This window comes from Lolium rigidum, chromosome 1, assembly GCF_022539505.1.
Source record: "Lolium rigidum isolate FL_2022 chromosome 1, APGP_CSIRO_Lrig_0.1, whole genome shotgun sequence".
NCBI classification, from domain to species: Eukaryota; Viridiplantae; Streptophyta; class Magnoliopsida; order Poales; family Poaceae; genus Lolium; species Lolium rigidum.
In genome coordinates this window covers 165,963,917-165,987,439 of record NC_061508.1, presented here as the reverse complement: position 1 = coordinate 165,987,439, position 23,523 = coordinate 165,963,917, and the positions used below count along the sequence as shown (strand labels likewise).

At 44.6% G+C, this 23,523-nt stretch overlaps 2 protein-coding genes and 1 long non-coding RNA gene across 10 annotated transcripts; all 3 read left to right on the top strand.

Annotated features, from left to right (window-relative positions):
* The first annotated feature begins 6,539 nt into the window (after window positions 1-6,539).
* LOC124684443 lies at window positions 6,540-12,562 on the top strand. 8 transcript variants are annotated; one of them, XR_006997023.1, is made up of 3 exons: window positions 6,540-7,143; window positions 7,606-7,726; window positions 8,513-12,562. It is a non-coding gene; the product is annotated as an uncharacterized LOC124684443 (long non-coding RNA). The 8 variants fall into 8 exon arrangements; XR_006997025.1 differs by having other exon boundaries at window positions 8,510-12,562; XR_006997029.1 differs by having other exon boundaries at window positions 7,606-8,635; window positions 8,786-12,562.
* Window positions 12,563-15,483: 2,921 nt separating this feature from the next.
* Window positions 15,484-16,304, top strand: LOC124653237. The gene has a single exon (XM_047192305.1). It carries the CDS (start codon window positions 15,484-15,486, stop codon window positions 16,180-16,182), a length of 699 nt encoding a protein of 232 aa, XP_047048261.1. The 3' UTR covers window positions 16,183-16,304.
* Window positions 16,305-18,888: 2,584 nt separating this feature from the next.
* Window positions 18,889-19,797, top strand: LOC124682701. Its single transcript, XM_047217339.1, has one exon. The coding sequence runs from the start codon at window positions 18,970-18,972 to the stop codon at window positions 19,660-19,662; it is 693 nt and encodes a 230-aa protein (XP_047073295.1). The 5' UTR covers window positions 18,889-18,969; the 3' UTR covers window positions 19,663-19,797.
* The last annotated feature ends 3,726 nt before the right edge of the window (window positions 19,798-23,523 follow it).

The window sequence follows — 23,523 nt, the reverse complement described above, 5'->3', positions numbered from 1 at the left end:
TCTCCTTGAGAATTGGCGACCATTGTAAGAATATTGTGATTTCAATCTAAGTATTTTGCACAATGATTTCTATCTTTGTATTTGATCTTGATATTATGTGTGAGTAGTACTCACAGGCTGCGGGTTGGTTGAATCCTCGCAGCATTCATGTGCATCTAATCTTATGATATGTGTAAGGATTGAATAGGAGTTTTGCAATCTTGTATCCTTGTCTCTTTGCCTTGTCTTGCTGATCTGCAGGTACCCATATTATTCGAGTCGATCAAGGAGAGAGGTGGGATGAGTGGAGAACAGCGTGCTACCGTGAAACCTCAGTGATAGAAAGACGAAAGTAACGGTACATGTTTAGTGATTCATTTGGGACCATAGCACAATCATCTAGCTTAAGGCTTTGGTCTATATTTACTTAAAAACTGTTATTTCTTGTGGCTGTGAGGATAATGGTTGGACCATTAGGCTCTTGTCACCTCTGGCTTTAGGGGCAAGAGTATTTACGGATGTGCTACTCACATATCTCTTTTCTCTATTTTATTTGTTACACATATGAGCTTCATTTATATATGTATGCATAGCTGCAGGTGAAACCTTAACCCTGACCTATTTCATCTTTGAACACAACCCCTTAAAAGTAAACTAGATAGGTCCGGTAAACTGAAGATAGAGTACACTAGCAAGTCTTGTAGATGTTTCCTTCACACCATTTAGCAGTGCTTCCCAAGGTTCGATTAAACCTAGGTCTTCTAGGGAAAAAGCTTATCATACTACAATCCGTAATCCGGATCGAAGGTATCAACCTTCATGGGCATTTACCGGGTTTAGACTTTCCCAACTTGGGCGGTTTTATTGACATGTTTTCAGCATGAGCGTTGTCATTTTATATGGTCTCTTCGTGGGCCGTGTCGACATGTCTTGACAACTTGGGCCATGACTTGTCGACGTATAGCTTCATGGCTATGTCAGCATATATGGTGCCTGCATGGGCTATGTCGGCATGTTTTGCCAACTTGGGCCATGTCTCATTGACGTATAGCTTTATGGCTATGTTGGTACTTATGGTGCCTTCATGGGCTATGTCGGCATGTTTTACCAACTTGGGCCATGTCTCATCGACATATAGCTTCATGGCTATGTCGGAGTGTTCAATGAACCGAGATACTTGATGAGTTGAGATAGTTGATGAACGATGATACTTGGTTGATCCAACATATGCGGTGACATACGACATTTGCAGAGCTATAATATCTTGGCAAGCCGATATAAACGGTGATTTGAGATACACTCATGATGAGGCCACGATAACTTAATTAGCGAGCTGATATAAACATCAAACCGGGATACTTTTGAGATGAGGCCATGATATGTTGAAAAATAGACATAAACTGTGATTTGAGGTACTTTTGGGATGATGCCATGATATGTTGGCAAACTGACATAAAAGGTGATTTGAGATACTTTTTCAATGAGGCCAGGATGGACTTTAGCAGCAATATTACTATCTCAAACAGTCACCTCCAGGAGACAAGGTTAGTTGACACAAATATATATCGAAATCTCATATTTGAGGTAGACATACCAAAAGATGTAGTTGTAGACATGAGTAAAGACATAGCATATGGCATACAAGATACAGACATAACACAAGGCATAGCATTTTGACATAAGGATGATAAGTAGCATTTGAGATAGGAGAAGTAGCAGTTATGATATATATATGTCGAACATTAATTTTAACAACATCTTATACGTATAGTTATATTTATCTTAACGAAACAGCAGGCTTACGCAAAAAGACAATGGCTTGGCCTTGGAGGAGCCCCCGAGTTACTTTTTACTCTAGATAAAAAAAAACAAGAAATGGACTAGCCGGCTAGCCCTAGGGTCACCCACACGAGTCCCGGGGGAAATAGCAAGGAAGAAAGCTTAAGGGTGATAGCCCCCGAGTTTCTTTTGGTGTTGTCCACCCGCAAGACATGCCAGAGTATACACGGTAAATACTCACAGAAATGTTGGCCAAGCCAAGTCCCCGAGTTTCTCGGGCAATCGGCAGGGCCGCTGCGGCGACGATGACAAAGAAGGTGAAGACGTCGTAGAGACGGCGACAGACTACCCTTCACGGTGATGCCGATGATGATGAAGCTGGAGAAGCTATCCAGCGAGCTGAACAGTGGAACCCAGCCCGAGGTGCTCGCCGGAGTTGTTGAAGAAGGTCCCATCCAGATGAAACTCCAGCCGGCACCGTTGCTGGCCCTACGGTGGGCACCAACTGTCGTGGTCAACAAACAGATGCTTGGGGTAGGGTTATGTTGGGACCGGTGGACACCGGAGGATCTGGGGAGGGATGGTGCGGTGAGACCGTACATGGAGGAACACACAAACACAACGATCTAGCCAGGTTCAGGGTCCTCATGAGGAGGTAAAACCCCTACTCCTGCATGTCTGACGTATATGAGTATATATGAGTGGTACAAAGTTTCTCCTTGAGTTGTATGTCATGAGGAGGAAGAAGCTACCGTGTGATACGTTGCAAACGTATCTATAATTTTTTATGCTCCATGCTTGTTTTACACCAATTTCTATATGATTTGCTTACACTTCGTTGCACTTTTATACATTTTCCGACACTAACCTATTGACAAGATGCCACGGTGTCAGTTCCCTGTTTTCTGCAATTTTGTATTTCAGAAAAGTTATACAGGAAATATTCTCGGAATTGGACGAAACAAAAGCCGAAGATCTTATTTTTCTCTAACGAAGACGAAGTCCAGAGGGGGGACGAAGAGGCGCCATAGGGCGTCCAGACCAGGCCTAGGCGCGGCCCAGGCCCTAGCCGCGCCAAGGGGTGGTCTAGGGCCCCCTCGCCTCCACCGACATCGCCCTTCCACCTATAAGAAGCCTCCCGATGCGTGAAACCTAAATCAACCAGCCTCCGCCCACGAAAAGTTCTGTAGCTCCGCAGCCGTCGCAGACAAGATCCGGGGGACAACAGTCTCTGTTCCGGTACCCTGCCGGGAGGGGGAATTGCCCCCTGAGCCATCTCCATCGACTCCACCGCCATATTCATCGCCATTGTTGACTCCCACGATGAGGAGTGAGTAGTTCTCCCCCGAGGCCGAGGGCTTCACCGGTAGCTATGTGGTCTATCTATCTCTCCATGTATGATCTTTATGTGATCATGAGCTTTGTAATCTAGTTGAATAAGTATATGTTATTCTTCAGCTATTGTGCTACTCAAGTGGTTTTATTATATGATCTCCGAGGACACCATGTCCAACGGTGTGAAGGTGATAGTGTGAACACCGTGTTTGTTTCTTAAGCTTAATTTACAGAAATACTTATGAATTGTGGTGTCTAGTTAGTACCATCTTTGTATGCTCAAGGTGATAGTGTGGGGCGTCCACAGATTTGGGAATGCGAACTTTAAGGAATGCTTATGTAGCTCTACGCAATGAATTTGTGTTTATTATCAAACCGGAGAGTGGTTGAGAGTAGCATAGTGAAGTGATAATATCTATGTATTTAATTATGGTATCATTGTTGATAGTGTCCACTAGTGAAAGTATGATCCATAGGCCTTGTTTCCAAGCATTAAAACACTATTTACAACCAGTTCTGCTACATGTTTGCTTGTTGCCATTTTTATTTCAGATTGCAATTACCACTTACAATCATCCATATTACTTGTATTTCACTATCTCTTCGCCAAACTAGTGCATCTATACATCTAACAAGTGTACTGGGTGTGTTGGGGACACAAGAGACTTCTTCTATCATAATTGCAGGGTTGCTTGAGAGGGATATCTTTGACCTCTACCTCCCTGAGTTCAATAAACCTTGGGTGATCCACTTAAGAGAAACTTGCTGCTGTTCTACAAACCTCTGCACTTGAAGGCCCAACACTGTCTACAAGAATAGAAGTGTGCGTAGACATCACCGTGAGGGAGAGAGAGCTGCGAGAGAGCTCAAAGAGAGGCGCAAGAGGGTTGCCTACGTGAGGTTCCCAGGTGTGCCTTATATAGGCTGGCACCCAGTGGACATGGGGGCCCCACGGGCACTATTGGATGTGACTACCGGGGTCTAATCACACTTTGTTTTTTTTGCTTCAGGGCCATTGTTGCTATAGTGCGTACTGTTGCCATGCTCATGTCTTGTCCTTGGCAGGGATGCACGTTGCTCTGTCCGCGTCTTGTCCTTGATCGTACGTAGGCTTGGTCATCGATCTTATCGCTTGAGCATCGATGGAACAAGGGTTACCAGCTGTGTATGTCGGTTTGTGGGTATGTCAGTTTTGGTGAAGTCGGTTTGGTATGTCGGTTTAGGTATGTCGGTTTGGTTATGTCGGTTTTGGTGAAGTCAGTTTGGGTATGTCGGTTTGGGTATGTTGATTTTGGTGAAGTCTATTTGGTATGTCGGTTTGATGAAGTCAGTTTTCAGCTTGATGCATGGACGGGTTTGCCTTTGACTGGGCCGACTTTGTCCCTTGTTGAACCAGCTTTGATTTTCTATCCTTTTTTATTCTTTCATTATAACATGACTTTCTTACTGCACTTGGGATGTAATTATTCACCAAGTTTGGTGTACCCAGGGTCATCCCGCTAACAATGACGGTTCTGATGGCCTACATGATTGCTAGGGACTTATTGGCTAACAATTAGCCAATAAGTACTAGTTGGCGTGCAGTTGGCCGAAAGGTGCGTCTTGGGGAACTGTTAGCCTAGCTCGTATTATTTTCAAAAATCATTTGATTTGCGTAATATTTGTGGAATTTAATGCCTAGCTCGTCTTGGGGAACTGTTAGCCTAGTACATATTATTTTACAAAAGTAGCATGCTTGGACAGATGGATTCAGTTTGTATGTTGTTGTAAGCCTTTTTGCTAGCTTTTGAATAAATGAAATAAATCAAGGTCCGGTAATTCCCCATTTCCAAAAAGAAACCTTAAAAAACATGAGGCATTTTTTTCTGTGAAACACAATACACGCTCATAAATACATACACACACTCACCTGTATGAGTGCATGCACGCACATCCTACCTTATGAGCATCTCTGGGAGACCGAGTAAAAAAAACTAATCCGTTAGGTCTTGAGATTGATGAAGTCACCATGGACGTCCTGCTATCGACGGAAATGTCGTCCCTCATGCTATAAAATATATCAAATTTGACAAGACATCCAATTAAGTATGGGAAAAGGTATATAGTAACTTCCAACCGGTACGTAAGGGTCTCAGGAGGAGGCGATCGTAAGGCGGCTAGAAAAAACCCATCTAGGATTCTGTCCCCTCGCGAGCGACGCCGTCGGTCCGTTATACCTCCGGTGGCCTTGGGGCCTTGGAGGTGTGGCGGACTACGGCCTCTCGCCAGCGGAGGGTTTTCGTTTCCTGCTAGGTTGTTTTCAGTTTCTTCTTTGAGATGGTGAGACGGCGGCTATATTTTGAAGTCGGAATAAGGTCCTCCCCACCCTATGCTCGCTCTGGTGGTGCGTCTTGCATCGGCGGAGGGCGCGTGGAGTCGTGCGTCCTACTTATCTCATGGGATCCGATCGGTTTTCATGTTCCTTGGTGTGATTTCAGGTTAGTCTCTTCCGATTTACGGTTATTATCTTTGACGCGGTTGCTTCTCTGGTGCGCTGGTCCTTTAGGGCCTTAGCATGACGACTTCCCGTTTGTCTATTATAACGAGCTCTACTACGACAAGCTTTGTCTGGCTCCGGTGATGGAGGAGCGAGGACGCAACGCGCCTTCAGCTCGTGTTAGTGCTTGTAGTCGTCGTTGGATGGTCCAATGACCTATTTGCAATTTTTATTACCTTTTAGTATGTTTGTACTGCTATTGATGATTATTAATACATTGGCGAAATTTTTGAAAAATAAATAAATTAAGTATGGTTTGATATCTCGTGGGTTGTGGGTACCACGCCCTCGAGGGATGATTATTTCTAGCTGCGGGATGAACACCACTAAAAAGTCCAGGAAACACGTGTAGACGGAGAAAGCACGTCAAACGATACCTATTGACAAATATGACTACGGGCAACGATGCAAGCTTTAGGCAGTAAATAACTACTATACTATTTGGGAACAAACATCTTTTTTGAGAGAATTTTGAGACAGGTTAAGAATTAACTGCGTGCTGACACGTCTGGTTAGCTTCCAGCTAGCCTTTTCCTGGGTACGTTTTGGGGTTTTGCAGCATTTTGGTGGTCCACTCTGTTTTCCTGTGGAGTTGCCACCTGTGGTCTATTACCTGTGGTCTATTATTTGGTGCGTTTTTGGTGTGGCTGTAGCTGTGACGATCATCACACCGCTTTGACTGAAATTTAGTATGGCTTGGACCGCCCTGTGGCTTCTTCTCGAAGAGTCCTCTCCATGTTTCTCTCCAAACGTTCTCTCCTCATCCCCTCTCTCCAAACCTGCACGCACCAGCTGATCTCGGCGGGCGGCGCCCCGCTCCAACTCCTCCCCCTACCCTCGCATGCGCCGGCGCCCGTCTCTCCCTCCATGGATGTCGTCGCACCTGCCTAGGCGGCTGGCAGCGTGCTAACCTCTCCGTTCTCTCCCGAGGCGGCTGGCAGCGCGGAGGGGCTCCGCGTCCTCCACTCCCTCCCGAGGCGGCTGTCAGCACAGAGGGGGATATCGGCGCACTCCTCTACCTCTCGAGCCAAGGTGGTAGTAATCTGTCCCCAACCTCCGGATTTTCCAAATTGCATACGAGTGCGAGGGCATCGATGCGGGCACAAGGACGGGAAATCTCCAACCATGCCGGTTGGTCAGGTGAGTTCCCGGCGGCCCGAGGCACCGCCGCCCCGCTCGCTCCCGAGGTGGCTGACAACGCATAGGAGGACATCGGTGCAGTCCTCTACCTCTAGAGGCGGCGTGGTGCTCTGTCCGCAACCTCCTGAATCCTGATCCTCCAATTAGAATATGAGCACGAGGGCAACGGTGCGGGCAGGAGGATGGGAAATCTCCAATCCTGCCAGCTGTTCATCCGTTTGAGCGATCGACGGCCAGCGGTAACCGCCGCCTGCTCCTGTTCTGGGCCTGGGGCATCGTGTGGAAGCCTCCCTGACACTACCCTGGACGAGGACCATGAAGCCCACGACACCGTCTTCAAAGCTCCAACGAGGCTGCAGTTGGAGACCTTGCTGGTATTGCATCCTCCTTTCTTCTCTTTTGGATTGATATTAAACCAAACTCAATGCTTAGGTGTAAAATTATTTTCCCGCATGATGGCTCTGTTGGACATTGCCACTCATGTTTTATCTTTTCATTTCGTTTATTTATATGCTTTTGTCTTACTCTGGTTAATTAGGGCCAGAGATTTACCGGATGCAGGTCTGATATGTGCCTGCATAGATCTTTTGATACATCACCGCGTGTAATCGACAATTTATCCTTCGCCACTGAAGTTATTATTTTGTGTATTCTGCACTGGTTATAGTTGTCGATGAATTTGCTTTGCTGTACAAATTATATTTTCATTTGAGAGTATGTCGTGCTTGCGGGTTCATCCATCTAAAACTGCTAATGATTGGTTACTGTGGCACCACCTTTTTCTTATTCATTATATTTGTGTCACCAGAAGTGCTAATTCAGATATTTATTTGCAGTACAAATCCCTGCAACGAAATAGATTACATTATTGATGCACCGGTCCCTCATTTTGTTTTCAAGGGATTGGGTATTTCCAAAGTCAATATGGTGGATGAGAGGCCAGGGAATTAATTCGAGGTAACACACCTAGCATAGATCAGCTCAAATAATTGTTCTGGGTATGTATCGTTTACTTTCATGCACACATTAACCTTGATAGTTTTCTGGTGCAAATACTGCTCATACACATATTGGTGCATTCGGATTGTGAGCGCAATAGAAGATTTCCAATATCTATGTCAAACTGACCTTCATGTTAAGCATCCATTTTGTTGGACCATTTTACTATTAATTACATTGCTGGCAAACAATATGCAACATGATCTGTGAGCACGGCTTAGTAGGTAGCCATTTAATATCTCTGGTACCGTAGTTTTTTGTGCAGATTTTCGTAATAGTGGGATCTATATAGCCTTTTTCATAGAATGATAAAACTGAAATCTAAGTACCTTTTAATATATGTGGTAGCATAGCCCTCTTTTGTGTAGATTTGTAGAAGGTTATAACTGAAATCTAAGCTAATCAGTGTTCAGAGGCCATTAAAGAGTACTCTGCACCGTCCTTTTCAGGTCTCTTTTATTTTTCGCTTCCTCTGACATAAGAATCTCTATTCAGAAATTATCTAATCTTCTTAGACATGTGTAGTAATATTTACATTTGGATGCAAGGAAGTACTATCGATCTTTATCGCCTCATTGACGCTACTCAGTATTGACCAGGCTAATTAAAGTTCTTACAATTCTTGAGTTCACGAAAACAGTTTTAGGGAATATACAGGCACATATATTGTTAACTTCAGTGTTACTATATGAAATATAACTTAACATCCTAACCCAACATCTGAACTGTCCAACGGTACAGCAGGGCATGATCGTTATTCATGCTTCCTAGGCTGTGCAACCTTGGCTGGGGTTGTAGAGAGGCCAGCTGGAGGCACTAAGCAGCCTCGCGCGGGAAAGCTGCCCTACCCCTCTCGGCATTGAGTCGGTAATATCCCTATCCCATGTGACTCCCTCTCCCCTAAGATGTAGTACCTAATTAAATTACATCATTTGTCAAACCTCTTAGCATAAGATTCAGTTTTGGGGGTGCCTTCTAGCCATATATGTGCAATTTAATCTGCTCTATTTTCGACAGGATATAGATGCTAAGTTTTGGATTCAATACACTGTAGTCTTGGACAGTTCCTCGGTTTGTTGTATAGGTAAGCAAGGATTTTCTGAATCTTGGCAGGGTTTTTTTAGATTTAGACAATTTCAAAGTCATGTACATGTTCAAAGACTGTAATAAGTATCAAAATTTCCAGGTTTCCATAACGATTTGCTTAGTATGATGGCATTGCAAAACGACATAAATATGAAGTGAAGTGATGGTGTAGACAGCCAAACATTACATAGTTATAACTATTTCAAAACATGGGATTTCATGATGAAGAGGACAGCTTGACCATTCAGTAATTGCTGTCCCTATTGTTATTTTATTCTGTTTGATGAAATAATCAGGGACGGTAAACTATTGACGTGATCCTTGAAGATAGTTCTTAATGCTACTCCTGGCTTTGTTCGTGTTTTCATTTTTCCAGTATCTATAATTCAATGTTACAGACGGAGAGCTGCAGGTGTACACTAGCCACATGTGTGTCTCTGACCATACCATGCCAAACCTTTACATAGTTTAAATTCATTATTGGCCTTATTTAGGTAACTTCTCTCATGTAGAGTAAGAATACAACTTTCTAATTCTCTTTAGTAATTAGAAGTACTAAATGTGTCTTACCTTTTGCTGTCAGATTTTTGTCTCCATTGATTCAAAACGGTGTTGTATATTACTTATTATAGGAAGTTGAAGACCCCTACATAATTATCTGGAGGTTATTTGGATTGCCTATTTTTATCTTCTTTATGAATTAGTTGGGGGGTACATATTCCTCAATTTATTTTTTACAAAAATATTCATTACCGATTATTTCTACCATCAATTTTTTGCATGTCGCGATTGTAGGACTCTCAGGTCCAGTATGTAAGCAACATAGGGTACAATGACCATTCTCATGAGATGGTCGAAGATCTTATTAACACTTCCATGGTAGGTTACACCAAAAGAACCCACGGTAGAACTTTCCTTACTCTCTATATACGAAGTATTGACTGTCTATCAGTGATAATAGACGGAGTTCATTCATATTGATTGCAATTTACTGTTTTTATGTGTATGTTAATTTTAGGAGTAGTTTAGGTGGATTATGTATCGTTTTAGTACTGGTTCATTTTGACCTGCAAGTGTTTTGTGACATTTCTCTCCATCAGTTTTCTACTGGACAATGTTATTGATGCCTGCTTACAGAAATTTCCTTCATTATACAGTTCTGTAACGAGACTTTTGCAGACGCCAATTCCATTATATAATCTAATCCTTGTCTTCTTATGTTTTACATTTTTCACTATTGATTTTTTCATGATTATTGGAGTAACAGATCCAGTGCTTTACATTGGAATGCCCTTTAGAATGTTTACATTGCAGCATGATGAAGATCACTATTTTGTAGAGGTACAGTGTCTCATTCTTATAAACCTTTACATTTTTTTTCCAATTGGAGGCTTAGGACGCTGTTTGAGTCTGAATTTGATTGTCCCTCTGTTCAATTTAGTACCACTCTGCATCTATGTCAAATATTATATTTATGATTTATGAGTCATCGGTATGCTTATTATAAACTTGAAGTGAATCCTAGGTAAACCTACACACAGTGCCGAAACCTCAAATAGTCGTTTTGCTTTGATATCTGGATAACAGATAACCTACATGTCAGGGCATCATCAACCTAGCTATAGACGATGTTGTTGGGTTCAAATACGCTACTTTGTCCATGTTTACCGAATTCAGCAACTGTTTCTCATCTTCTCCTAGCTACTTTGACCATGCACTTTTATTTGTTTTGAAGCAGTGCAGGGCCAAGTGTTCTCTTGCAATTTCCCAATATTTTATTGAATCTTGAATGTGGATTCTCGAGATCTTCATCGCACTGAGAGTGGTATGTAAAGTGAACAGGTTTTGTTTTGTTTGGGGCACCAAGTTTTTACGTAGGTTAAGTTAACTGTCGTAGATCTTTCTCCCCTGCAAAAAATGCCGATTATTCCTTTTTTACCAAGCTCCCGCTCTTTTCTTTGCCACCAGGAAGCAATTTTTGAAGGTTTAGTACCAAGGTTAAGTAATTCATGTGGTCAGTAGAGTAACACTCTACGTTCTGCCAGAACTTGGGGACATCAGTGCGAACATTCTCATGCTTAAGTAGGCTAATTGACTGATTTTTAAAGATCACTTTCCTAATAAAACATTCCTATGCAGTTCAGATGCAGTTGAGACTGTTTTTACCCAGATATTTCAGTGAAGCCGAAATCTTTTGTTACCTCTTTTTTGTGAAACCATGAATTCTTGGTGCATGCAAGTCTTAATGTAAGCAGACACATCCATAATTGTACAATGCTTATTTTTAAGCATTAACCTATTAATTGATCCTTGGTTAACGGATAGACACTTCATAAACAGATAAGCTAATAAATAGAGAAGGCAGCTCAATAGGATTCAAACGTTCGATGAGAGTTTTACCAGTTACTGCTTTTATTTCGACATGATATATCACTTACGGTCACCTATCAATTTGTGATTTAAATTTGGTACACCCAGATGCTTTACCGGATTCCTTGGTTCCATTCTTAGATATATAAGAACAAATATCTTTATAGATCATGTCCAAATTTGAATATATTTTTTAAAACTATATGCATTGATAGAATCAGATGTTGTTGAAGCTCTGTCAGCATTATTTGTGTTTCTACCACCAAGCGAGTGACCCATGCATCATGTTTCCAACAAATATAGGCTAAAAAACTTTCCACCACCAACTTCATTCTTCCCTTGACAATTTGCTTGGTGGCTCTGCTTCTGGTATCCCATTGTTGTTTGGATTTTCTACCGTATTTATTTGATATATATGTTTCCAAAGAATAATTTGTTCCCTAAATACATGCTGGACGAATTTTTTTTTCTTACATGATAGAACATGCCACAGTAATTGCTCTCTCAATTTGTTTAGCTGCTTTGCATTTCCCCTTCGATTCATATTAGGATTAAGTGGTGAGGTAGGTAACATAGCATCATAATCAGCTAGGTTTCTTCCTTGATATCTTTCTCTTAAGTAGCTGTTCAACTGTATAACTAGCTTGATGGTGTAAATATGTACACAACACAGTTAGTTCCATGTTCTAAAGATAGTAGAAGATGAGTTTTGTTAGTCCATATAGCCTCTTTTATTTCCATGTCCTAACAAGCTTGAATTTTGGACCTTATTACAAGAAACAGAATCCAGCAGGATTATTGTGGTATGCCCTGGTAGAATGAAAGAAAATCCCTGTTCTGTCCTCTACTCCTTGGTCATACACACAGTGTATGTGATTTACTAATGGTGTCAGTGTTTAAAGAAGCTTTGTCTTCACTTACTTGTTCATCTTTGCACAACATGTTACTTTGCAGAAACTGTATTACATTTTTTGGAGATGGAGGTTGCCAAAATTGTTAGCCAGGTCCCTGTTATTGTCGATCAATTCTACAAGAGAAAACTTGGGAAAATGGTACCACATGTGCTAGGCTTTACTGTCTTGGCAGTTCTGAATCGCATGGTGTGCTATGGTTTAATAAAAAAATTTACTGTAAATAAATCGGCAAAGCACAAGTATGTCTTCATGCTAGCACACCTCCCCTATGTAAAGCATAAGTATGTGCTAGGCTTTTCTGTCAGTTCTGAATCGCTTGGTGTGCTACGGTTTAATAAAAAAATGTTGCTGTAAATAAATCGGCAAAGCACAAGTATGTCTTCATGCTAGCATACCTCCCCTTTGTAAAGCATAAGTCTGTGGTACCACTAGCATTATTCATCAGTCTTTTCCTGGCCATGAGTTAATATTTATTTAGCAATCACCAATGCGATTGAGAAAATGAATCACTAATTAAGTACAAAGAAAATGCATCACCAACTTTGTTTTGTGAATTTTGGCCAAAAGTGGCCGACACAGTTTACCTTACTCAAAACTACCCTTGCAAGCCGACCCGCACGTTTGGGACCTGGCAACGGGTGAGGCTGAAATCATGGAATTAAACCGTGCTATGCGATTAGCACTTAATATAGTAGCTAATTAATACATGTGATTTACGTTTCCTATACGAGCGAGATACAGAAAGGAATACTTCACTGGGTTCCATGCACTGTCAGTACTTACTCACTCAGTATTAATATTTGTCCTTGCAAATTGATGGATGGCACACATATGAGTCAATGCCAATATTGTGTGTACGGGGCACATGCACGGTGTGGACATAACTCATCTGTTAAGCACAACAATTTAGGGTTAGCAGCATTCCCAAAAATTACGATTTGTACTGTTCTAAATTGAACACATTGTGTTAACGATGCAGATAGTCAAAAGTTGTGATTATGTCCTAATCCAAATTGAACATTTTGTACTAAATGGTGCAGATAGTGAAAATGTGACACTATTTTTTTGTTTCTTAGAATTAAATTAGGAGCGGTGTCAACACCCACCATATGAATTTGCAGACAATCTCCATGTACCAAGTCGCCCGACAAATTAAGTTGGATTACTTCCTCAACTACACGTAGTCAAAATTATTAGTTTGAAACACAATTTCTTAAACAAACTTTCTTTTATCAATGGTACAGATAGAAAAAAAATCCAAATCAAATGGTTCCTGTTATAACAATAGGAGTTTTTTTTGAGGGGATAACAATAGGAGTTTCTGAATTGATTCTCAGCTTTGCACGCGAGGAAAAAAGTTGATCGAAATACCAGGCTGGATTACTGGAAAGGATTACTTGCAAGACATCATCATGAATAGCACATTACACATGTAAATTGGGGGTTATGATCTGACAGCATTTCTCGAGAAGGAAGCATTCGACAAAATTTAAAAAATGCCTAATAGATAACTTTGAATAGTCAAACTGAGACCAACTGAAACTGCAAGAACTAAAAGAATGTTGCTAATCTACAGATTAATGAATATGCGATGCTTCCTCACAATGAGATCCGTTGATTTTTCAGAGGTCATAAAGCACTTGCTAAGCTGTTGCTAGCTAATTAGATGCAAGCAGTAAGCCACAAATCCAAGTATAAGAACATTACACGGGAATATCATGAGAAAGAAAAGGGATTGGAGGGGATGCAGACGGACATATCGTGACTGAGAGGAGAAACAAACTAAAAAAGACGGACATATCGTGACTGAGAGGAGAAACAAACTAAAAAAGTTGGAGAGAATCTCCAAGTACCAGGTCGCCCGGCGTTTCCGCTGGTGTTGGTCCTTCAGCCACTCCACGGCGTTCCCGTGGCCGCGCCCGCATCCGCGGCCGGCGGTCCTCGAGCCAATCACCGCAACCGGTCGCCCGCCGTTCCCGCGCTCGTGCCCGGTGTTCCCGCTACCGGCAGTCCTTGAGCCACTCCACGACGTTCCCGTGGCCGCGCCCGCACCCGCGGCAGGCAGTCCTCGAGCCAATCACCGCGACCGGTCGCCGGCATTCCCGCGGCCGTGCCCGGTGTTCCCGCCACCGGCGCCCACGACGACGACGCCGGGGCGCAAATCCATCTTCCCCGTGGCCAGCCTCCTCGTGACCAGCCTATCTTCCCCCATCCTCTATGTGGCCGTCCTCTTGGAGCTGCTCCGAATAGAAGCACAGGAGGGTGACCCACGGGAGGAAGAATTGGGGAGAGAGCAGGACTGCAGGAGGAAGATGGGGTGCGGATTTAATGCGAATTAATATGATGCGTGGATGAGTAGACGAATACACATCATATACCTGCCAGGCTGCCACAAATACATCTGCTGTAAAAAAACGTGGTGCTCTCCCATTGGATACGTTTTCATCCTCGCCCGTACCTGGGTTTCATTAGCTATTTTCGCCTTGCAAGCTAGCTATGTTAGATGTTTTCTTAGGCCCTTCGTGCATACAACTATATATACACTTATCCGTAGTCTTTGGATGAAGAGCTTATCTTTCACCGGCAACCACCGTTTTTGATTAGCCAGCTCTCTAAAGGGTGGTTTGTGTTGAACTCTTGTGCTGTGAGCATGACATAGATCGGAGGTTTGTCTGTCTGCTCATGCTGCCTTGTCCAGCAGGCTCCCAATTACCTTTCGGTTGCAAAAGGACATGTAAACCAGAGGATATACATTTCTCCGAGTGATTTTTCCTCATGAAGTATGTAACCTGATCTGAGCAATGTTAGTCCTGCAACAACCAACCGGCCACCATATGGCGCGGCGTGCCGCCGCGCCGATCATTGCTAGTTAATTAAGACAATGACCAGGCGGCGATGTTAACCATGCATATGCATGTCCATGTGCGGAGGAGGCCTAATGAACACGCTAAGTTCAACCATAGTTTATCCTGGGGGGGAATGTTCTCGCAGGTTGCTGGGTGAAACAAGCGGACGAATTAGCGTTTAATAATCTCTCCACTTGCATGAACAACACATGCTTAACAACCACAAAGCTTTTGTGCGCGCATAGATGGGATGCAGCTTTCACCTGTATCGAGGATACGTGTATTCCCACTCAGCTTTTTCTTCTTTCGTTATACTTTATGGGCAGCAGCAGCATGGTCGAAGAAGCTGTCGCTGTACACGGCCTAGACGGCTAGTGTACATATACACCACTTCACTCCTCAGTCCTCACCACCTATCTTTGCCGTCAACAGCAACCAGCAGAATCTAGCATCTTGTTCTGAAGCCTTCAGGACCGAGAAGGTACTCAAGATTCGCTCGATGGCGGCGGAGTCTTGGTGGTGCTGGCTCAGCTCTGGCATGGCGTGCTTCCTCTTCTTCAACGCCATCGTCTGCGTCGTGGCCGTGTTGTCCTGGGGGCGTGGCGGCGGCGATGCAACACTGTCGGCCAGGCGCAAGAGGCTCACCCGGAGCGCGTCGTCCATGGTCATGGAGCGCCTCCGATCCATGTCGACCATCTTTTCCTTCAACTACTCTGTGGACGAGTACGACAGCATCACGCCGCCGGCGTCGCACCCCCACCACTTGCAAGGGTACTACTGCGCGTCTCAAGAAGAAAGGGGAGAGGAGATGAGTCAGGCGGCGAGCGAGGAGGAGCCGGAGCCACTCGTAGCGGTGGCCGAAAGCATGACGACGACCATGGCTCGACCGAAACCGAGCGTGTCTATTGCATCAGCAGCAGCAGCGGAAGTATGTGCAGCGACGTCGACGACAGGAAACGGGAAGGAAGAGCCAGAGACACAGGAGGAGATGACAACGCCAGACCCGGCCGCCGCCAAGGGAGCCGCTACGTTGGAAGGGCTGAGGAAGTGGAAGGTGCCGAGTATCGTCGAACGGCGAGCGTTTGCGGAGATAGAAGAGAAGGCGGAGGTGAACGCGAGGGCCGAGCGTTTCATTCGGCAGTTCCGGGAGGACCTCAAGCTCGAGCGTCTCAAGTCCATTCTTACTAGAAAATGTTAATTTGTTTGCTCAATAGAAAGAAACCCAAATATATTGCCCCTCTCGCCTCCACGAGCAAGAAATAGAGTGTGAATCAAGCTTTGCACATTAATGCTTGGATTTCAAAGATCAAGATGGATATAGCCTTGACTATTGCTAGTGGAGATTACTCCACAACTTTGGCTTATATGCCCCATTCTTAATTTGGGGCCACTACGACAACCATGAACAAGACGGTGTGGAAGCTTGGGGCCTAAGATTAAATTCTTGGCACGGTTGGCAATCCCAAATAGGTTATGAACATTGGATCGGCTTGACAAAAGAGGATGAAATAACTGCGGACTTTGTCTACTATGCAAGTAAACCTAAGAGAAGGAGGCACACCTCTTCTCGCATGGCCGCTATACAAAGAGACATCGGGATGATTAAAGATTTGCTTGGGTTCCCTTCTATTAGGAGTTTAGGACCAATGAGTGGGCGACAAATCTCTCCTTCAAATTTTGGTGGTATCGGATGTCCTTCTTGGCCACCCCAAATCGTAAGGCAATGTCCTCCATCACCATGCTTGTTAGTTAGACGATTTGAAAGGAGCATAATGCCAGGGTTTTCAACGGAAAGTCCGCCCCGCCAACAATTCTTCTTGAGATTATCAAGAGCAAGACTAATCTTTGGGTTAAAGCCGACGCGAAACATTTGATTGTTGTATATTGGAAGATTAATCCCTTAGATTGTTCTTTGTTCTGGTTACTGTTATGTCATGAATCTTCTCCTCAATTAATGAATGGCAGTAAATATTCTGCCTCTCTTTCAAAACAAATTATATGCTTAGCTAGAGCAATGCTAATTGGAAACATAGACAATTTGGTCCATCTCTTTCGTTTACAAGTCTGGGCGAAGTTCCATACATTATTGATTGCATAAACTTCAAAACGCAGGTAGAACTTATCAGAAGGATATCTGAAAAGTTATATCCCATTAACACCAATATCGTCCAAACTAAGTATGCTCGTTTCTCAGTAGATCTTTCTCCCTCCTGAGAATGTTGTCATGCAGAATCTTCATTTTCAAATCTAGGCATTACATCATACTAAACGGTAGGATGGATTCACCGCATGAATGGTACTGATATGTTAGATCCCGAGGAACACTGAATCCATGGAATCTTCAGAACTAGCTGGTTGGTGGCACCACCCTTCTGCTTGTAATCACTTTTCTAGGACGTCTTCTCCTCTTGTGTTCCTGGGTCGGCTGGCTGGCTGAACCATTGTACACCGTGTCCATGGACACGTTTTTGAATGTGCTCAGTCTAGTTAGGATTGACGGGAACTGGCCGTCGATCAGGATGGTAGCTGCCCCCGGTCGTCCATGGTGGGGTCCCGTGAGGTCGCGTGTTCGAATCCCAGACTGCCATTTATCCTACTGTTATCCCGTGGCATTGCCATGATCGCCGTGTTGCTCCTGACTAGAACCCCCTTAGAGTTTTGTTTAACCTAAAAGATATGTTGCATGTGGAGTGGAACACTTATCATCGTTCGATGTCGGCGTGGGTGTCGATGAGGATATAGAACTTGGCGGACATGCCAAACATCAGCCGACAAGAGAAGATCTGGAACTTTGCCAGCACGCCAAACATCGGCCGACAAAGGACGTTATCGACGAGGTCATGAGGATAACCATTGGTAGCATCGAAGCCACCCGGGACATGAAATCCTCCAAAGATGGCGTCTCTGCACGTAACGGTTGCCCGCAGAATAGTGGAGCCACGAGCTCCTAGCCGGCGCACATATCGGTTGCGGCTAGCGGAGACCATCGTTGCGGAGGACAGGAGGAAGATAGCTAGTGTACTAGTGAAAAAGAAAAGGAAAGGTAAAACACCTCACCGTCGTTGTCAATGGTCCGACGGCCTCCTCTTGCGGTGGGAAGGAGTTCTTTTGGTGACATTGTGGGGGAGGTCTTTTGGTGTACCTCCAAAGGTTGGCAAAAACAGTTTGACTGATTTAGCCGATTTCAGCTACTTCGTATTTTGTTAACTACGATTGAAGCCCCGATATTGTGAAGCAAAATGAACTGAATCCTCGATAGCCGGTTTGCACGGTTTTGAATGGTTTGAGTTTTGCTCACCCCTAACGGCAGGCTAGCTTTGTCTCAAAAACATTCAAAAGCCCTTCAAAAACATCACGTGATTATTTCCAACTGCCGGATAAACATCATGAATAAAATGTACTAGCAAACACGGCGTGACGGAGAGAGAGCAATGGAAATGGGTTGGGTCAGATCGATGAGTCAAAGTGGTACCAGTCAATTAAGAAATAAGACTACTAGCAACGGGGCTAGCATAGACAGTGAGTTAATTAAGGTTAACCCTGCATGCCCATGTGCAGAACAGGCCTGATGAGCACGCTAAATTCAACCATAGTTAATCTTGGGGAGGATGTTCTTGCAGGTTGCTGGGTGAAACAAGCGGACGAATTAGCGCTTAATAATCGTCCCACTTGCATGAATAACACATGCTTAGCAACCACCAAGCTTTTGTACGCGCATAGACGAGATGCAGCTTTCACCTGTATCGAGGATCCGTGTGTTCCCACTCAGCTTTTCTTCTTTCGTTATACTTTATGGGCAGCAGCAACAAGGTCGAAGAAGTTGTCGCTGTACACGGCCTAGACGGCTAGTGTACATATATACACCATAGTTCACTTCTCATTCCTCAGTCCGCACAACCTGTCTTTGCCGTCAACACCAACCAGCAGAATCTAGCATCTTGTTCTAAAGCCTTCAAGACCAAGAAGGTACTCAAGATTCCGCTCGATGGCGGCGGAGTCTTGGTGGTGCTGGCCGCTGTCAGCGTGGCTCAGCTCTGGGGCGTGCTTCCTCTTCTTCAACGCCATCGTCTGCGTCGTGGCCGTGTTGTCCTGGGGGCGTGGCGGCGGCGATGCAACACTGTCGGCCAGGCGCAAGAGGCTCACCCGGAGCGCGTCGTCCATGGTCATGGACCGCCTCCGATCCATGTCGACCATGTTCTCCTTCAACTACACCTCAGACGAGTACGACAGCATCACGCCGCCGGCGTCGCAGTTCCACCACGTGCACGGGTGCTACGACGCGCCTCAAGAAGAAGTGGGACATGAGATGAGGCAGGCGGCGAGCGAGGTGGAGCCGGAGCCAGCCGTACTACCGGCGGTAGAAAGCGTGACGGCTACCATGGCTCGACCGGCACCGAGCGCGCCTGTTGCAGCAGCAGCAGCGGCAGCGTCAACGTCAGGAAACGGTAAGGAAGAGCCCGAGACATGGGAGGAGATGTCAACACCGGCCGCCGCTAAGGGCGTTGCTACATTGGAAAGGCTGAGGAAGTGGAAGGTGCCGGGTATCGTCGAACGGCGAGCGTTTGCAGAGATCGAAGAGATGGCGGAGGTGAACGCGCGGGCCGAGCGGTTCATCCGGCAGTTCCGGGAGGATCTCAAGCTCGAGCGCCTCAACTCCATTCTTGCAAGAAAATGTTGATTTCTTTGCTTAGCTAGATCAATGCTTTCCCTTAAAGGCACTTATGGAAAGAGCGTGGCCGCAGGGTCTTTGAAGGAAAAGCCTGCAACGCCATGGCGCTTGCTACGCAGATTAGGGACGAAGTTGTTGTAGTTGTTACAGGGCAAATGCTGCAATGTTTTTTTGGTTGTTTTCCCTCTCGCCTTTTGGTGAGCTCGTACAGTTTCCCCCCTTCTACAAATGAAAAAAAAAGCAGAGCTCCTGCAAAAATGCTTCCCCTAAGCGAAACGATGTGGAAAGACACTCAATTTTGGCTCTTTCAAATTTTTTTTTTTTAAATCCGTCCTCATGCTCACTGTGCGCTGCTTCCACTCGCTTGCTTGCCACAACCTATTGAATATATTAGCAATTTTCCCCATGATTTAATCAAATAAAACATTGGATAAAACATGACTAAAAAGTTTGAGATTAAACTAGTCATGCAAATCACCATAGAGTAAAGGAGAAACATGTCTAAACTGATTGAGAAGAGCAATATGTTTGCTGACAATGAACCTGAACTTGTTGCTAGGAGAAGAAAGAGGATAATGATCTCATAAAAAGAAGGCAAGAACACATACGGTCCAGAAGAGGAACCAGCGTTGCCGTTGTCGCTGTTGAGAGCCATGTCGCTGAAGAGGTTGCTGATGTCGGGGAAGAAGTCGTCGTTGGAGAAGTAGTCGTCGGCCTCCGTGTCGATGTTGAAGCCAGCAGTCGCGGTAGAACGCTCCCCAAAAACCTTATCGCCTCTCCCCTGTACAGGATCACAAGAGACGGGGTTCCGGAGGCCTACTGTCCCGTCCAGCGGTGCACGCCGATAGACGGGATGGAGAAGTCTTGAGCGGCGGCGCAAAGCTCTGGAACCGAGTGGTAGGCGCATATGGTGCTGTGTCTCGTCGTGTATCTCTGGAGAGGAGCGCCCTCTTTTATAGGCACAGAGAGAGGAGCTGAATAGGCCACGCGAGGAGATGAAACGAAGGGCCAGGGAGGTGAACCGAATACCGAAGCTGAACAGTCTTCGTATTCAAAACCCACTAAAAGAAACATTTCAGATTCTTGCGTCTGTTCATATACCCATTCGTGAGTGGCAAAAAGAAAGAGAGAGAGGCTCTCGGCTCGAGGCATTCCCGCAACCCGCGGCACGGCCGCGACGTGTCGTGACGAGGCGAGCGAGCGGCGGCGTCGTCGGAGGAGGAGCGCGCGTGTGGTCAGCTCCTATTTCCTCCTATTATTTCTCTCATACAAATGGTATGAAGAGCTCTCCTTATAAGCTGCTCCAACTCTTCTTCAACTAGCAATGTGGGACTAAACTTTTGTCCCACCCCTGCCATGCATGAATGGGCCATGTGGACCTCTAGGATTTATTAGGAATTTGGACCAGAATATTTATTGTATTGGTCCAATATGGGCCAAAATTCCAACAATCCCCCACCAGATCCTAGAGGCACATAGAATTTGCCTTTGGTTCCAAAACATTGTTTTATATACCGGTACTATAGTGAAGACTGTTAAGTTGAACTTTCACCAGAACTCTATGCTACACTAGACTGCTACTTGAACAGTGGACTAAGCCTTGAACTGCAAGTTTTCTGCTAATCTAGCTTCACAAAGAGCCTTGACCGGTACTAGGCCGTCGCAGGGCTTCCCCGCGGGTGGAGCTTATGCGTCATACTCCATGACCTTTCATGAGTTTATTAGAAAGCACCCAACTCTCATAGGTTGCGACGTTTTAACAACCAAACTCATATAGGTGTGTTCTTCAACGGATGTTCTGCAGGACAACATCTGTGCTTAAATTAGCAACTTAGAATACATTAAGATAAATCAGCCTACCATGCAGTTTAGGAAAGTATTGCATCTTTTATGGAGTGGTATCATACAAGGAGTAAGGATACTTTCCTCTCAGTTGACATACAGCTTGTCTCCCAATCCTAATTCACGGGATCTCCGATCACATAGAATGGGTTACCACTGTGGACAACTTAAACGGTGGGTCTCATACCCATCTCCTTTGATGCATTATCTATCACGTTACGTGATAGACCCTTTGTGAAGGGGTCTGCCAGATTTCTAGACGTATGGATATAATCCAATGCAATAACTCCGGAGTTTCTCATTTTTCTGACAAATTTTAATCTCCTCTTCACATGCCTTGATGACTTCATATTATCCTTAGAACTGTTAACCTTGATGATCACAGTTTGATTATCACAGTTCATTGGGATAGCAGGTATTGGTTTCTCAACCACGGGTAAGTTCATCAAGAGTTCACGGAGCCACTCTGCTTCAACAGTGGCTGTGTCTAATGTTGTGAGTTTGCTTCCATTGTTGACCTCGTTAAGATGGTCTGCTTGCAAGACTTCCAAGAAACAGCGCCACCACCAAGTGTAAATACATATCCACTAGTGGCCTTAATCTCATCAGCATCAGAAATCCAGTTTGAGTCACTATAGCCCTCTAGTACCCTCGGATACCCAAGTATAGTGAATGCCATAACTCGCAGTGCCCTTTAGATAGTGCATCACTCTTTCAAGAGCATGCCAGTGATCATCGCCAGGATTTGATACAAATCGACTAAGTTTGCTCACAGCAAAGGCGATGTCAGGCCTCGTAGCACTAGCCAAATACATAAGTGAGCCAATAATTTGAGAATATCTCAGTTGATCTCTAGCAGTCGCTTTATTCTTTCTAAGCAGAACACTAGGATCATAAGGCGTTGGACAAGACTTGCAATCGCTATACCCAAAGCGACTCAAGATCTTTTCCACATAGTGAGATTGAAGCAATGTAATCCCACCATTGTCATCCTTCAATAGCTTGATGTTTAAGATTACATCAGCTACCCCAAGATCCTTCATCTCAAAATAGCGAGATAAGAAATCCTTGGTCTTCTTGATGATATTCAGGTTGGTTCCGAAAATCAGTATGTCATCGACGTATAAGCAAAGAATGAATCCTTCGCCCCCACCATGGCGATAGTACACACATTTATCAGCTTCATTTACAACAAAGCCTTCAGCGAGTTAAAGTTCTTTCGAACTTCTCATGCCACTGCTTAGGTGCTTGCTTGAGACCATATAAAGACTTCAACAATTTGCACACCTTTCCTTCTTGACCATTTACTACAAATCCATCTGGCTGGTCCATGTAAATTTCCTCATCCAACTCTCCATTTAGGAAAGCTGTCTTAACATCCATTTGATGAATGAGAAGACCGTATGAGGGAGCCAGCGATAGTAGTACTCTAATGGTAGTCAATCTAGCTACGAGTGAGTACGTATCAAAGAAGTCTTCACCTTCCTTTTGGGTATAACCCTTGGCCACAAGCCGTGCCTTGTACTTTTCAATTGTACCATCAGGTCTAAGCTTCTTCTTAAACACCCATTTACATCCTACGGGTTTGCACCCATAAGGACGATCAGTAATTGATACGTCTCCGACGTATCGATAATTTCTTATGTTCTATGCCATATTATTGATGATACCTGCATGTTTTATGCACACTTTATGTCATATTCGTGCATTTTCTGGAACTAACCTATTAACAAGATGCCGAAGTGCCAGTTGATGTTTTCTGCTGTTTTTGGTTTCAGAAATCCTAGTAACGAAATATTCTCGGAATTGGACGAAATAAAGACCCATGGGCCTATTTCGCCACGAACCTTCCAGAAGACCGAAGAGCATACGAAGTGGGGCCACGAGGTGGCCAAACCACATGGCGGCGCGGCCAGGGGGCCCGCGCCGCCCGTGGTGTGGGCCCCTCGTCAGCCCCCCGACTCCGCCCTTCCGCCTACTTAAAGCCTCCGTCGCGAAACCCCGAGGCGAAAAACCACGATACGGAAA